General features: G+C 40.1%; 2 protein-coding genes across 2 annotated transcripts; both read right to left on the minus strand.

Annotated features, from left to right (window-relative positions):
- Nucleotides 1-5,727: 5,727 nt before the first annotated feature.
- Nucleotides 5,728-7,722, minus strand: cldnh (claudin h). The gene has a single exon (XM_037119765.1). The coding sequence runs from the start codon at nucleotides 7,553-7,555 to the stop codon at nucleotides 6,905-6,907; it is 651 nt and encodes a 216-aa protein (XP_036975660.1). The 5' UTR covers nucleotides 7,556-7,722; the 3' UTR covers nucleotides 5,728-6,904.
- Nucleotides 7,723-11,131: 3,409 nt separating this feature from the next.
- Nucleotides 11,132-12,951, minus strand: cldnc (claudin c). The gene has a single exon (XM_037119763.1). The coding sequence runs from the start codon at nucleotides 12,624-12,626 to the stop codon at nucleotides 11,955-11,957; it is 672 nt and encodes a 223-aa protein (XP_036975658.1). The 5' UTR covers nucleotides 12,627-12,951; the 3' UTR covers nucleotides 11,132-11,954.
- Nucleotides 12,952-17,561: the final 4,610 nt, after the last annotated feature.

Raw genomic sequence — 17,561 nt, forward strand, 5'->3', positions numbered from 1 at the left:
CTTATCTACATGACTGTTATGAATGAAATAAGAGTTTTTCAACATCTGTTGTCCTCGGCCAGATGTTGAAAATGTTCCCTTAAATTGGATAAAATGACATATGTTATATTGATATTTACAACATTATATGTGCACAAACTACAAAGTATCATCATCACAATGTAATCTGCAGGACTCCTGTATGCAGTCACTACATTTGAAACTCCTTTTTGACTATTTTTCATGCCTGCACAACTTTTCTTTGACTAAACTACATTTACGGACTGTGTTGGCGCTCCAGGGACGAGGTCGGGTCAGTGGCAAACGTACAAAGTCCGAGGTTGAAGCACCAGAACCAAAGGATCGCAGGTTTAAACAACAAGGGCACTTTGGTTAGAAATCACATTTTCAGTTGTTTTAATAGTCACAGCATTTAATCGGTACGATTCACTTTGGTATGTGAATTTTGGTTAAATGTTAAAATCTTTTCTTTAAATACTGACAACATTTAAATGTAGGCTTCACATAAATAGAGCCACACTCTCCATGTTATTATCATGACTATCATGTCAGATATTGACAATTCGTCCGATGTACACAACTCCTATAGATCACATTTTGTCGGTATTTCACAAAATGTCTTTAAACTGGGTTGTCAGTAAGTCAGTATAGTTCAAACATACCAATAAAAAGTAGCTCATAACAAATACTACATTTTAGTACCAATCTAAACTCAGCACATGTTGAGCAACAGAGCTTGACCCACACAAACTATAGCAACTTTAATGACCTATAAACTTTCTAAACTACTGAGTTACACCATAAAAGCATAAAGTTGAGTGATCCAGCTGAAGACACTCTGAAGATAATTCACTAAACTGTCACATAAAAGTTATTTTTAACCTGCAGCGCTGATACCAAAAGTATCTAAATGCATTTATGTACCGTACTTTAGTCCTTTATATTTACATACATACATCAGCAGGAGCAAGTGTGTCAACCCAGAACCTCAGCATGGTGTCAGTCAGGGAATTAATTAGGCTTGTATTTAGCTTTTTATTGATGTTTCTTTACTTACTCCAATTGAGATATTTAAATGGAATCTTACATAATTAAAAAATGTTTCAGTTCACATTTATCCTTAAAAAACAGAACGCCTGTCGAGTTGGTTTCATGCTGAAACTCGTACAGAAAACTGTGACCCGAGATGCACTCTGGTGCAGAATATTTCCCTGCTCTTCACATAAAAGATCACTCACAACACAAGTTTTAGCCTTAATGTTACATGAATTTGCTAACTGTTCTACAGTCATACGCTGATTTTCTTGTATGTTTTGCCTTTTTGTAGTAATACTCTCTGTGTTTTGCTTAAATCAAAGTCAGACCCTTTCCAGGAAATTTGTGTCTCAGACAGGATTTGCCGTCAGTATCAAAACACAGTCTGTATTCATTTTTTTGAACTGATGATACCAAAAATATTTCTGTCCAATTAGGCGCTATTTTAGTCGTTCACCACAGCTCAGATTTATCTGTATTTACAGACTGAAGTGGTTTGATGACTCATTAAGTCATAAAACAGAGCACAAAGCTCCCTGATAAGAGTGGCAGGATTATCAGGACTCTCTGGCAGAGGACGGGAATGTTTTCCTCCCAGAGAAAACAGAGTCAGAAGTCACAAAACAGAAGTCAGAGCACAACGACAACATCCCAACAGAAATCAGTTCACAGTGTCGTATAGCTCAGTTCTGTCTGTCCACATTAGGATCACAGTGCTAAAGTCTTTATTTATATCACCCGCAAAAAACGACTACAGAGGTGAAATTTTCTTATAGTTCTTATATTCTTTTATTTTTTACTCTAGAATATTTATTTTATAAAAGTTCAGGTCAATATCAGATATTCATTGACTCTGATAGATCACGGAATGAACCAACATGCTGCCAAAGTACCAAAGTGAACGCACAGTGTGTGATTTTATGTTGCTGCGGGTCTCTCAGTAAGAACAATAACAAAAGTTGGAGTTTGATGTTGGGAAGTAGCATCGAATCATGGAAGTTTTTAAGTGAGTGAGCGAGGAAGTCCGCCAACCTCTTTCCTCACTCTCTGATGAGTTATCCTTGAATAAAATGATGGTTTTGTTGGAAATATTTTGGATCATTTATGTGCAACACAATATATGAAATAGATCAAGTTGTTTTGGAGATTTTATACAAAAAAGCTATACCTTTAAAATAGAAGATTTAAAGGAGCAGAATGACATTTTGGAGATGTTCAAATTCAAAATTTTAAAATTTACAATATTAATAATTTGATGATACAAACTCAGACATTTGTATCTTTTTCATGACTGAATAAACTAAAAAATAAGGTAACCAGAACAAAGGTTGATGCTAGAAAAGTGGCAGGGTCCGCCACAAATAAAACATCATTATCAAACTGTGTGAAAATGTGTTTGTTTATTTAGTTTGTTTTGGCAGAAAACAAAAAAAAAAAAAGAAGATCATTATTTATGTTTCTTCCCAAAAACTACACAGTGCTTCTTCTAAGAAAATGTATCTCTAAAAATAAAAAGATGCACACAGATAAAAGAATAAAAGATGCGTACACAAAATAGAGATAAGAATGTGTCTAAAACAGATCACATTTATTGACACACGCCTGCTGATGTGTTTGCAACAGATAGTTTATCTGCTTTGCACAACTTTACTGCCCATCAGTCAGTGAGGTTAAAAAATCTGTGATAACCTGAGCTAATACTTTCCAGCACCTCTATCCGGGACCTGGTGGACTTTGCTGTGCAGCTGTCATTTTGTTTGTGCTACCTGTCAACCTCACATGTTGGTGCAGGAAGGAGAAGCTGACAGTCAAATGTGAGGTCGCTGACATTTGTGGACTTCTCTGTCTGAACACTGATGTGACCTTTTGTTGTTTTTTTCGCTCTGTCATGCTGCTCTAGTTCTCCCTTTGATAACTTCATAGTAATCAATATCAGCAGCACATTGATTCACCTTTACATAGAGATGCTCCAATGCAGTGGTGTTACTGCCCAGGTATCAAGGCAACAATCTCAGACAATTTTTTTTGTCGAAAAATGGTGGGAGGCAGGAACTAATGGGTGCTGAGGGTAATATGATTTATGCCGAATTAATACGAAGGCCCAGATAGTTAAGAATGTATCAGAGACAGCATTTCACAACATTCAAAAAGTTTCTCCTGACTCAAAAACTCACTAAATTGAGCAATTTTCCAATGGAGTCTGGGGGATATCGTTCCCTCCTTTTCTCTGTGTTCAAGATTCGTCTGCTGTTGCACAAAATGTTTTCAAACTGTTCGAAATAACTGTTAATAACTGTTGAATATAAGTTGTTCTGGTCATTCAAATTAATAGAGAAGACAAAAATGTCTCTCACCATTTACAGTTATGTTATTTTATACATTGACTCCTCAAGACCCCCAACTGCGACTGACTTCCCACATCCCTGATAACATTTTACCCAAAGGTAATCATTGTACGATCAAACAGGATAAACTTAATAAAAATCAATGCCTTGATATGTGACTTTTTTGTGTTTCAGACTGCAGATAGAGAAACTTGTGCATCTAACTTCTCTGATGCAGTTCAAACAGTGTTATTGTGTCGTGTGACTTGTAAACTCGTTCTGGCATTCACGTGTCATCAGTCACTGACAATGAGACGGGAAGCAACGAACAAAACAAGATCCAAGTCAAATATCAGCACAGAGGCATCTGCAAACCTCTGTATGTTTCATTTTGTCTACAAAAATACAATTCATTCAGCTTTCAGGGTGGATTTTTTTTTCAGTGATCAATATTATCCAGTGTATATCCAGACATACTGGCCTGCTGCTCTTTATAATACAGCTAATAACTCCACAGCTGAACTGACAGCAGATGATTTATTCACATATGGCGCAATGTGTTCAGTACAGTTTTCTACTAAATTGGTCAAATTCCACCGTCTGACCAACCTTGATCATGGTCCTCTGAGATTACAGGGGTATGGCAAGGTGTGTGTGTGTGTGTGTGTGTGTGTGTGTGTGTGTGTGTGTGTGTGTGTGTGTGTGTGTGTGTGTGTGTGAGACGCTGACTGTTCTGTCAGGATGTGAGTGTAGCGGGGCCGTTTCAAGGCTGATAAAGTACCTTTGGTTCCATTTTCTACAGATAAGGCTGTAAATTGTTGTGACTCAGTGGTTGGAACCCCTCAAGTGACTCTCACATCTCCTGACTCTGCAGTAATGATGATAATATTGATTTGCTCGGTCCCAGCTGGTCTTCTTAGGACATGTTGTACCTTACCCATCAGACACAGACCAAAAAAAATATATAGTAAAGTTATAGTTTAGTCCTAAGTTTTGATTATTCGGTATCTGTTTATCAGTAAGGTCAATTTAAAACTTAGAGGTACACTTGCATTTAACTTTCTGCAGCAGTTCAACAAGCTGCTCTGGAAAAGAGGACTGTTTGTTTAAACAGCCAATAATACAACAACTGAGATACAAATCTTTCAAAGACCTTTAAATGGGCAGAGTGACCTTTATTTACAGGACAATGAACAATGGAAGAATGATGTGTTGACAACATGACTCACATCACTGATCGACTGGAGAGCGTTAGTTCTTATCCTGGATGTCAACGTTCGAGTTTGTGTGATGAAACGTGTGGCGGTGACCCGAGTCTGCTGCGTTCAGCCGGGCTGTTTATTAATTGTCGTCAGGTGACAGTCGTTCACAAAGAAACCTCAGGTTTTGAGATAAGGACAGAAAAGGACAGAAGGACAAAACAAAGCACCACACCTGTGAGAAATACATTGAATATGTTGTATTTAATGTGAGGTGAAGATATTCAATCACGATTAAAACTTTCAATATCAGATAAATAAATTAGTTGATCCACCTTCAAATTATGTTGCAGTTTGTTTCTGTTGTGAATTTGGCGACATTCAGAAATATAAAGCAGCAGCAGTAAGTTTTCTTACAGATGTGGGAAAGATGGGGAAGTGAGGGAATACACATTGTGCTGATCTATTTGATAATCCTGGTCTAAGTTGTTTTCTGTTCTGTGTTTCTGACTTAAGAGGAAACATACTGATTTTGTTTTGCCAGATCACCTTTTTAACTTCCTTCTATTTTCACCTGCGGCTGATTTCTGCACAAAGTGTCCCTCTGATCACCATGTTTAGATTACAGAAGATAATGTTACTCAGAAATCCTGCATATTTTATCTGACAGACATTAAAACTAAACAATAATAAAGCATCGAGTCACTGAAGTGTAGCTGGTGGAGGATGCAAGGAGGATGTAATACACCCATAATCCAATGCAGACAAAGGAAACCGGTTACTTCTTCAATCAAATTTAAGTAAAGTGGACTAATAATAAAATAGGGTCAAATGTTTCATGTTGTACAACATAAAGTAAATATTCTACTTTACTTGGTAATTTAGAAGTGCTCAGTTTTCTGACTTTTTTAGAAATCAAAATAAGGTAAAGTTTGATACAGAAAACTGTACACTGAAGCATTATTTAGCTCCGGCTCCACTGAAAGATGAATGTAACCGCTGGCCAGACAAAGAAACCCGACTCCCAAAGGCCGAGCCCAACTGTCAGCTTTATGAAATGTTTGATTTAGTCTTTATTTGACTTGGTAGCCTGTTGATGTTCCTCTTTAAAACAGGATTAAATGTTCTTTTGTTGAGCAAAGAGGGAGAAGAAACTGTTCATTGTTCCTTTTAATTGACTTTTATTGAAATCTTTAACATACAAGCACTACTATAAAACATTTAACGAAGCATTTTATATTTATAAATCAGCTCTTTTAACATTTTCTGAACAACAAGACGTAACAGAACGTGGTTTGAAAATCTTATTTGAAAGAGACGAAGCTGAATAAGTGAAATGTTTGATTTCTACACACTAAACACATCCTGCTGATGTCAAACATCCTACAACAGTTGTAGTCACGTTTCCTCAGGGTCTCACACACACACACACACACACACACACACACACACACACACACACACACACACACACACACACTAAAGAGGTTCTTTGGCTCTTTGTTTGACGGTACAGGATGTTGCATCTGATAGAAAAGATGCTAAAATGTTTGAAACTAACACACAAGTTTAAAAAGACAAACGCAACAATATGTGACATCAAAATACATTACAAATACATTTATGTTACAGAAATATAAAATAAGCTCACACATAGAGACTGAAACCGTCTCTTCTACGTCCTCACACAGTGAAACTGTGAAACTGTGAGGATGAAGATAGAATTGTTACCCGGGGTCATATCGCTGATCCATCTTCAGTTTCAGTCTCAGCAGAAACTCTCCTAAGCAAATATTACATGCAAAACACACATGTGCGGGTGCAAACACACACGCACACACACACACACACACACACACACACACACACACACACACACACACACACACAACCAAATTCATGTAAAACGAGAGCTGGCACTTCCTTTTCACCTGAATGACACACTGCATTTAAGCTGAAAGTCCCGTTGAAACCCAACACCGGCCGGCCAACAGCTAATGACACACACGCACACACACACACACACACACACACACACACACACACACACACACACACACACACACAGAAGGCAGGGGTTCTCGATTCACATAATGCCACAGAGGTTTTAGTATAAATACAACACATACTCAGACATTTCAAAAGAGTAAAGTCATTGCAGATTAGAGCAAAGCAAAGGCGTTTAACATGACGTGTACGAGTAAAGCAAAGCAGAAACATCAATATCTCTACACTCATCTTCATCTCGGAGTCTTTTCGTGGGGTTTACCCTGCGGTTTCAGACAACAAAAACAACACAGACACACAGAAACACTCATGTGCAACAAACTTTTCCATGATATCCAATCAAACATAGTCCTTCCTGTCGTACCCTCCACCTGCGCTGGTGCTGCGCGGGGCGGTGTACGCCATCCGAGGCGGCTTGTACTTCTTCTCTTTTGGCGGGCAGCTGCTGCACAGCATGGCTCCGCCAATCAGGAGCAAGGTGGCCGCTCCCCAGCCGATGTAGAGGGACGCCCCCAGCTCCCTCCTCTGCGCGTTGGTCAGGACGGGGTTGTAGAAATCGCGGATGACGACGCTGGCGGTCCAGGAGACGGGGATGAGCACCAAAAGGCCTCCGAGGAGGAAGAAGATTCCAGCGATGATCATCACTTTGGCCTTGGACGGCTCGTCTTCGATGCAGTTGGTGCACTTGGCGCCGACGATGGAGATCATGACCCCCAGCACCCCGAGTATGATGGCGATGATCATCATGGCTCTGGAGGCCTGAAGCTCCTGAGGCAACGCCAGCAGCGAGTCGTAGACTTTGCACTGCATCTGGCCCGTGCTCTGGGTCACACAGTTCATCCACAGACCCTCCCAGATGGTCTGAGCCGTGATGATGTTGGCCCCGATGAAGGCCGTCACCCTCCACATCGGCAGGGCACATGTAACAATGGCAAGGATAAATCCGATGACTCCGAGGGCGATGCCCACGATCTCCATGCCCATCGACATGATGGCACAACAAACCTCAAAGGTCCAACAAAGAAAAACCTTTTCAGACGGCAGAAAAGAGCCTCCTCCTCCTGTGTTGTTCAAAGTGTGAGCACCTGCAGGAGGGAGTGATGTAGCTGTGAGATGCTGCTACGGAAACAAGAGATCCTTTATACCTCAGGGAGGTGAAGGAGGAGTCCCCTGGTGATGATGTCAAGAGCAGGCCGTCTTCACAAACACAGAAAAAGCACCACCTGTGCACATACAGTGGAGGAGGGGAGCTGGAGGCAGGCCGGGTGTGATGGAGGGAGGGTGTGGCTGAGGGAGTGTTTGTGTGTGGTTGGTGGGGGTTGGGTTGCTGGCAAGATGGCCGCCTCACGACTACCAAGAAAAGTCAACACTTCAAAAAAAAGCTTCTTTTTTTTTCTCCTGATTTGAATAAGATGATGAAATACAAGTTGTACAAGGTCATAAAACGACCTCTGATTTCTTTTATTGGAGAAGGAAGTTCTGTTTTAAATTAACAAAACTTCTCCAAGTAGTTCCTCAAATATAAATGCTGACTCACACACGTGCAGCAGTGAGGAACAGCAGCTCCTGAATCGGGCTGCTCACAGATCTTGTTGTGTGTACGCACCAAAACACAAACACACCCACACCGCTGCAAACACACACTCGAGGCCGTAAGTGGATCGTCCCTCTGATACTGTCGGTCTCGTGTCACTTCCTGGTTCCAGTCGTGTGAGTTTCTCAAACAGTCGGGAGTCAGTGTGAGGAAAACAATCCCAAAGCTCGGATGGAAACCGGAATAACTGCACCCAGAGTAAATATGAGCAGGCAGAAAACATAAAGGGCCGATTCTCAGACACCTTGAGCACACAGACAGAGTGATGCTCTCAGTATCGGTTTAACTCTTCACATGAGGCTGAATAGACTGACTTTGTTTCTGTTTTTCTTCAGGAGAAACAGTGAGATGTAGCACAAAATGTGGTAATACAGCCAAAGGAATTAGAAAATTGAGACTTTAAGGGGAATAATTTAGTGCGAACTGGTAACATTTTTATTCAAAAAGTCGACTAATCACCACATTTGTCAGGTATTCTTATTTTTGGGTGATTCCTTAAATGAAAGGACACTTCTTGACCAAAATGTCCCTATTAAAAAAAATCAAAGTAAATATTAATTTTCTTTCTTTCTTTCTTTCTTTATGAACATTAACTTTATTCTCTAGACTTTATATATGTTTAATTTCTTTATGAATAAAATTGAATGTTAACTATAAACTAAAAATTAATACATAAATTTAACCAGGCTTTTAATTGAAATTTAAATTCTTCTTAATTCCTTTATGCCGTACTAATCAGAGCACTTTTATTTATTTATTCATTTAAATCCTTTTTATTTTATTGTATTTTATTTTATTTATCTATTTATTTATTTTTTCTTTTACTGTTTTAATCTCTCATATTTTACCCTTTTGTCCCTTGTGCTTTTAGCCTTTTTTACTTTTATGTTTTAGTCCCTCGTGTTTTCAGCTTCTGTGCTTTTTGCTTTATTTTACTGTTTTAGTCTGTCAGTTCTTAATCTCCAGTGGTTCCTCCTGGGGGCCTGCCGGGCTGGGGGTGGTCTCTGGTCTGGTTTCTATTTTTCTGCTGTTGTTTGTTTATTTCTGTGAGACACTTTGAGGTACTTTTTTCTGTATGAAAAGCGCCATATAAATAAAGATTGATTTGATTTGATTTGAATAACAGAAATATGCAAATAAATAAACAAACACATTACTGTAAAGTACATGAATATACAAACAAAAAAATAAATAATGTATAAATGTAAAATTGCATTTTTTTATTTATTGGAATGAAATAGAAACTGCCTGTTATGTAGTTTGTAAAAATAACTACAAAACAGGACAACTTTTTCTCTTTTTGGAGGATTTTTTTTTGGAGGACTTCTCATCACTTACAGGTTTGAATAACAAACACATCTTACAAAGAAATGTCTGAATGTCTTCGTGACATGAATGTGGATCTAAAACCACAACACACGTAAACAAACCTGAGGGCTGAACAACAGGGAGGCTGTTTGCTGTTTCGTCCATCGGTCAGTGTCTCGTGTTTATGTAACAACTTCCGCTGATGCATCACAGGTGAGATAACAGCCACACCTGTAGGCTGCGTGTATCAGCACACCTGTGTTCACCTGCTGCTCCTGTCACCAAAACAAACACAGAAACATTAACAGATCATATGAGTTTAAACCGCGGTGTCACATGTAGCAGTCAGAACTGATTCACATCTCTGATGATGTTTTTGTATGTTAAATTCATCTTTATCTGTATTTGAGTGCCGTAACAAGCACTAAATAAAGTGTATTATCGTCATGATTGTTTAATATTTCATTTTTTACAGATTTCTACAGGGACAGGTCATTAAATGTAACTGCACCAGAGTTAGCTGGCTGCTAATCTGCATCTGATGTCAACAAAAAACACATAACGGAAGGAACAATATGTAAAACAACACAATATATAAAAGTCAAAGACGTTTTACATGAGTCATTTTCATGCAGTTTCATGCCTTAACTTCACTTTAACTTCACAATATTTATCTGATCACCCTAGTAGGTTTGCAGATTCAGATTGATATTATTACACATAATTATTTAATAGTTTGTGATGTATTATTGTAGGTCAAATGAGATGAGATTTAATTAATAACACATTAATGCATCAATGATTTTAACCTATAAGAACCACAACAACATTTGATCTGTTACAAGCGTGTCTCCACAGATTTCTAACAGTATAATAAACATTATTCAGAAATGAGTCATTTTTTATACTTTTACTTTTGGTTGTTTAAGTATATGTTGCTGCTCACACTTTTGTATTTCTACTTGAGTTTAATTTGAGATACAGGACTTTTGACTTTTGTTGAGCACCGACGCTTTCAGCTCAGCAGCAACAGAAGAGATTTCTGCTCCAATAACGGTGTAAACAACAAATTTATAACCTTTTCTAATCAAGATGGGAGCTTCCAGAGAGTCGGATTACACTGGATGAGCTGTATGGAGCCATTTTGTGCGTCTTAGTTTTCTTGTAGTTTGTATTTTTACATTTTGAAACAAGTCCTCGTCTGCTTCAGCTGTTAAGGAGAATGTTCCAGCGCTGTTTTGCTGTGAAGCTACCGAAATGTTTTGTGGAAATAGGTCACAGTCAGTGACGTTCCTGGTGTATATTAAGCAGGCGTCTCTACTTTATACTATTCAAAACAAGAAAAATGTTGGTATCTGTTGTTTAGACACTGATCAGACCCCAAACAGAACAGACTTCCTGTCATATCAGATTTCTGCACAATGGAATCTGAAATAACATCATCTATACTGTGCAGCTCTGACATACTCGGGGAAGATTTCACTAACTCTCACTAACTTTCTCATGAAATAACTCATAAATGACAAAATACAGATAATTTAATTCAGTTTCTAAACACTGTTTTCATGTTATCTTACACTGATCATCATCATCAATGCAGAGTTAAAACCTTTAACCTTTTTCTCCCGATTACAAGTATTAAATCAGGTTGAATCACGGCCACATAAAGTTTCTCAGTGAAAATCTTTATTCATTCATGATGTATTGTTATTTATTATATTTCAGTAATTTCAGTAGATCTTAAAACAAAACATATCCATTCATAAAGTCCAGTGCACACAACATGTTCGATGATAATACAACAAAAGACATGTTATATAAAACCATAAACCTTTGTAGAAAATGTCCAAACACAGACGCATAATGAAGTGAAATGTGATGGAGATGAAACACCGTCGATATACCACATAAACTATGTACGTCTCTTATTCTTCCCACAGCCCACTCCGCCATGTTGACCTTGCTCTGGAGCTCCGCTGTATGACTCAGTGTGTGTCTGTGTTTTGTAATAATAGTAAGAAAAATATCATCAGCCCAGAAAAAAAACAAGCTATTTATAACTCAGTACAGTCACACAAGTGTCTCCATTTAGTTTGCAGTAGTCGACAGGATGATACACAAAGTAAATGTTGAAAGCACAAATAATAAATATGTCCCTACTGAGCCGACTGCATAGACTAAAGTCACCTGCTGTATTTTGTCACACCTTGAATCGGATCTTATCAGCTGCTTCTGTTGGACCAGTGGTAATGTAAACAGGTCCACTGAACATCCGTCAACAGCTGTTTCTTTTCAAAAGTATTAAAAAAAACCCGTCATATTTACAAACAGTTGTGGTCTTTTCTATCCGCACACCAACCAAACACCTGGTTTGGCTCTTTTACCATTTTCTAGTGAACGACTGGTTCCAGTTAAACCAGTGATATCATTGTTTAGCTACACTTCTTTACATATAAAAGTCATCTTCCTGATCCCTCTGCTCTTCTGTCACACGTAGTCCCTCCTGTTGTAGGAGCTCTGAGCGGCTGACCTCGGAGCGGCGGAGTACGCTATACGACTCTGGGGGTGCAGGCTGTACCTCGTTGGTTTCTCTTCCTGTGGAGGGCAGCTGCAGCAGAGGATGGACCCCCCGATGAGCAGCATGGCGGAGGCAGCCCAGCCCACATACAACGCCGCCCCGATCTCCATCTTCTGACCAGTGGGGACGATGGGACTGTAAAACTCAACTACGATGGTGTTTGCTGACCAGGAAACAGGCACCAGCTCGGCCAGAGCTGCTGTGATGAACGCCCCGCCTGAGGAGGCCATCACCCTGGCTTTCACCCCTTCATCCTCGATGCAGTTGGTGCACTTCGCCCCCACCATAGAGATGAGAAGAGCCACGAGCCCCAGGATAATGGCGACCATGGTGAGCGCCCTGGCGGCCTGCAGGTCCTGAGGCAGAGCCAGCATGGAGTCGTAGACCTTACACTGCATCTGGCCCGTGCTCTGGAACACGCAGTTCATCCACAGGCCCTCCCAGAACACCTGAGCCGTGACGATGTTGGCGCCAATGAAGGCCGACACCCTCCACATCGGCAAGGCGCAGCTGATGATGCACAGCACCCAGCCGAGCACTGACAGAGAAATACCGGTCAGTTCAAGTGCAAGAGTCGCCATCGTGCACCCAGGCAGGGTTCCTCGCTCAGGATTAAGAGTCCCTTTATCTGTCCTCTTGGTCCCTCTTTACTGAAGTTCCTTTCTTCCTTGTCCTCCTTTCCAGCAAATATCTGAAGGCCTTCTTGATATTTGCTCCTCTTCGACTGCCACTTCTTTCCACCAGGTGAGCCTCAAGCTGTCACTACACCTGCTGCTGGATCGAGACGTGGAGATTTTTTCAAAGTGTCCTTCCTCCACAAACTCTCAGCGTCGTGTACGTGCCTGCTCCGATGCTGCCTCCCGTGTGCTCCTCCTGCTAGTTTGAAGTCGATGACCCTTATCTGTGTATTATTTTATTACCAAGCGGTCAGGCCCTCCTAATGGATGACATCACTCCCTCAGCCAAGCCAATCATGTGAGCCCTGAGCATTGGCCTCATTTACCACCTGGGTGTGTTGGTTCTCGTATGTGTGCTTTTTCAAATGAAGGGTATTTTTATGGCTTAACCTTTTGCCCATGGTAGCTCTGGGTGTGTTTGCTTTATGGCTGTCAGGAGGTAATGAATGGCCACGGAAGAGCCTGTTATGTGGTTGATAGGTGACCACAGGAGACAGTAACGGAAACACGAACATGTATTCTGTTCTATTCTAGATGTGTGTGTGTGTAAGTGTGTACATGTGTCCAGTGTGTCTGTTTGCATAGAGTGGGATTGTGTTTGAGAGAGAAAAGAAGAGATACGGGAGGAACTTGAGTCTGTGTCGAATCTGTTGTCTTTTCTTTTAGTTTTGTTTTTGTCTTGTTTATAGCCTCGACTACAACATGACAGGTTTTATGACCGAAACTTCTGGGTGAGACCATCTCGACTGGGTCACTCAATCACACAATACAATTCAGGTTAATGAACAACAAGAAAGGATAGAAATCTTTTTTTTTTTTTTTTTTATAGATATGTGACCTGTCTGTGGCCTCTGCAAAGACCCGTAAACCTGTTGGAACATACTACAGATTTAAACCTTTATAAAAAAAGGGATCACGTATATTTAGTCGTGTTTTTATAAATGGACAATAATTTCCTATAACAGCTGGGCACTGAAGCAAAAATCGCATATACTGGTGACTATTTTTAGCTCCGTATTAATAGACATTTGGTGCGCTAGTGTGTATTCACAGCAGCCGGGTGTGTCAGTGGGATTTACAACAAATGACCTACAGCGCCTGTGTTCCTTCAAATAAATGCACTTGGACTCTTAGAGTTGACGACATCAGAGCCTTTTGACTTTTTGATTCAAAAAGTTTCATGATGAATTAGTGTTGTGTTACAGCTGGAAAGATGACACCAAAGAGAACATTGTTACGTACAGAAACTAGACTAGCGCACAAGAACTGCACGAATCATCAAATAAACAAACTGCAGTATGTGGAACGAGTGGTCTGAGGTCACAGACGGAGCAACTTCAGCTTGTTTTTGACATTTCAAGTTGCATAATGAAGTTAGTTAGTCAGTCAGTCAGTTAGTTAGTTAGTTGGACTTTATTTACCCCGAGGGAGCAACGACGGCAGAAACAAACGCGAAAACAGAATTTGGGACTTGAGTGCAAAGACTTGAGATTTACTTGTAACTTACAAATCAGACTAGTTCCCGGCTCAGTCTCCTGTATTGTGTTCTTATAGTGTTTTAATAGATTTTCCACAAGAAAGGAGGTTTCTGGCACAGAGGAATAATTCATATCAGGCTTTAGACACACAAACAGTACTTGGTAGTTGAACCACTTGCTCTAGACATACACAATTACACCAGATTTCCCTTTAAAACAATCGTCTTTAAGCTTCAGATAGTTTCCACAGGAATTTTAGGCATACAATTAGCAAATAACAAAACTTCTAACCAAAGTGTAGGCATGGTGAGGCTGAATAATGCAGATGTATATACTTTTTTCCCATGAGGCAGATTCAAAAGAGGTGCAGTGCTGATTTAATCCTGCTTCACGTATCAACGGCTCGACTTTAGGATGAGCTGTAACAGTGACACAGATTCTGGTTTCTCGTTTAAACCAGATCTGCGTGACCCTGTCGGTGTGAATCCATGTGCATGTCTTCACAGATCTGTACGGTGCCACTATCAGACGTTTTATCTTGTATACGTGTATACATTATCACGCTTCAATATTACTCTAACACGTCCGCTAAAGAATGGTTAACCCAGAAACCGCGATAAGAGAGCGCCTGATAAAAAGCAATCTGCTGACATTATCTTGGTATTAAGGAAGACGACAAACAATCCGATAATTCAAATCATATCTGCCAGCCGACGCTATCAAATTCTTTGTTTGCACGCTTGGACAGTATGATTTGCTGTTTGACAGGCGTTATTAAAGCTGCGAGAGCTGAAAACTGCTGCCAACTGCCCTAACCCTGACCGAAAGAGGCAAATTTGCTGACGGTAAAACGAAAACAAACGGCTAACAGAGGCGACAAAGTTCAGTAGATCTGTAGAGCTGCATGTGACTCCTTTACCTTATGTGACACAAGACACATTAACGGACAAATAAAATGAATAATTAAAAACTGACTTGGCATTGAAGGCCTTTGAAGAAGAATGGCGCTCGGTCATGCTCTGATTGTAAAAACAAGTGAAGGAAACACAGCATGCACATTGTCAGGTTCACAATTTTGGTTACTACTGGAATAGTTTTAAATACCTTAATGTTAAAAACAAACAAACAAACAAACAAAAAAACATGCATCTGTTTTCTCCCCCAACTCCTTCTGAAAGGCTCCTGTCTCTTTAAATATCTGGTCTGCTGTTATTGGTCGGCTCACACATGTCTGAGCCAGCACCACTCACAATGTCTCTGGTCGGCTCCGATGTGTTTTCAGCTGCCAGTTAGCTTCACTTCGACTGTAAATATGAGCACAAATTATGCAATAGTATGACATGCTGACGTAGTGATGTCACTAAGTCACAGAATTAAATACGAGGCATTTCGGGGACTTTAGAGGAGCTTCTGTTGGTGTGAACTTCAAGCTTTTTAACTTTCAAGATGTTTTTTTACCTGCACGACAACAGGTATAAACATCGAAGGAAAGGTAACAAAACAATAAAGTATAATATCTCCTTTAATCCTTCAAGTTTAAAGATCTTAAATAAACTTAAAACTGAACTGTTTGCTGAATTTGGCCCACAGGCCCCAGATTGGTCAGCCTGGGTTTTTGAAGGATACAAAATAAATAATTACAGGAAATCGAACATGCTCCTTAAAAAAACCCCAAAGAAAAACAAACAAAAGTTTCAGAGTCGTTGTGTAAACATGACACTGCTGTGTGTTTGTGTGCTTTGTGCTACTTGGTCAGCTGCTGAGCAATGATTGTTTTCATCACTAACTGTATTCAACCCCCTCATGACTCAATTATATGTAAGAAAAGCTGATTATAATGAATATAAACAACTAACATGTCTATCGTCAGTGCTCACAGCTGCTGTCCGACCAGCATTCTTGTGCGACTAGTTCGCTAACACCTTAAACAAAACATCTCACAAGATTTGAAAAAAACAGAATATGTGGGCAGCGAATCCGTCTGAAAACAAACTACACAGTCATTTCTTGTCAAACACAACCCTTCACTACACATTAACAGCTCAGGCAGCCTGAATTAGCCTCTGAAGAAGTCCATTCCTGGTACTGACACACCTCTTTGCTCTTAAATAGTGCAACAACACCACAGATATTTTTCCAGGGAAGTAAATTTGGGAGTTTCAGCGGTCGGCTCTATCGCTCACATGACACGATAAGTGAGTTTCAGTGAGCAGAGGGATGATCCATTCTCCGGTTGTTTCCTCATGTGTGGGTTGGTGTGTTTGTGAGAGCGTGAGCACTTCCTCCTCTCCAGCTGCACAGAAAAACACACAAATGATCTATCATCAAATCCAACTGGGTGTGTGGAGACGGTATTTCAGCTTATGGCTAACGGCTTTATCTATTTGGTTACCTGCCAAAGGAAGTTGAGATGGCATCCGAGCATCGATCCACAACTACTGCCAACAACTGAACACAGTAACCTACATACAGGAGGGAAGACAGCTTTAAAAGTAGACCAGAGTGAAAGTACAGACAAAGTGCAGGACAAGAAGACAAATAAAGACGTGTCCTTTCAGGTCAACTTGGCGTTCCTTTAGTCATTAATGGGGGACAAAAGCTAAACATGAATATAAGGTGCACTATTTGCTCAGTAATAATGCAAAACTGCATTGGTTTTAAAGCTTTTAAAAACACTTTATAAACTAATTCTTCAAGTAAATTCCTTAATTCAGTCTGTGATTTAAAGCAACATTATGCATTAATTGGTATTTTTTGCAACTTGGCGCCTCTACTGCTGTCCAGCCAGGTGATTAAAGACTCCTACCAGGACTCACATGTTCTGGTTTCCGGCCTTAAATGTCAGGGGTTTATGGAGAGCCGGCTAATAGGAGTGCTAGCTGCATGGCTAACTGAGCTACCTGGCTAACTGCAGCTAAAGTTAGCAGCAGTTAGGCAGCAATTCAAGCTGTCTGTCCATCAGGAAACCGTGAGAGGGGGAGTTATATTATCCAGTTTCACCAAAATCAATGAATAAAATGGTAAAGTTGTGTTTTTTTGGAAGTCTGTAAAAAAGTCAGATATATTTGGCATGTTGAGAATTGTTTACATCTTCCAGCAGAGCGAGATTGTGCTTTGGTCACAGCTGACAAGAACGAAACTTGTTCGTAACGACCTCTAAAAACTGAAACACCGTCTCTTCTGTCACATTAAAGATAACAAGCTCTTAAACTGTCTATGACGATGAGTCAGGGGCAGTATAATGTACTAGAAACTGTTGGCCTGAGAAAACCTCCTGAACACGATACACCCCATATTTACATAAAGAAGTTTTGTACTGACGGGCGTTCTCCACGTATCTTTTCTTTGTTAGAATCACACC

The sequence above is a fragment of the Acanthopagrus latus genome, chromosome 13, assembly GCF_904848185.1.
Source record: "Acanthopagrus latus isolate v.2019 chromosome 13, fAcaLat1.1, whole genome shotgun sequence".
Taxonomy (NCBI): domain Eukaryota; kingdom Metazoa; phylum Chordata; class Actinopteri; order Spariformes; family Sparidae; genus Acanthopagrus; species Acanthopagrus latus.

Bases quoted from the DNA above. Each gene is read 5' to 3' on its own strand.
- cldnh (XM_037119765.1), bottom strand. From the start codon at position 7,555: ATGTCGATGGGCATGGAGATCGTGGGCATCGCCCTCGGAGTCATCGGA.
- cldnc (XM_037119763.1), bottom strand. From the start codon at position 12,626: ATGGCGACTCTTGCACTTGAACTGACCGGTATTTCTCTGTCAGTGCTC.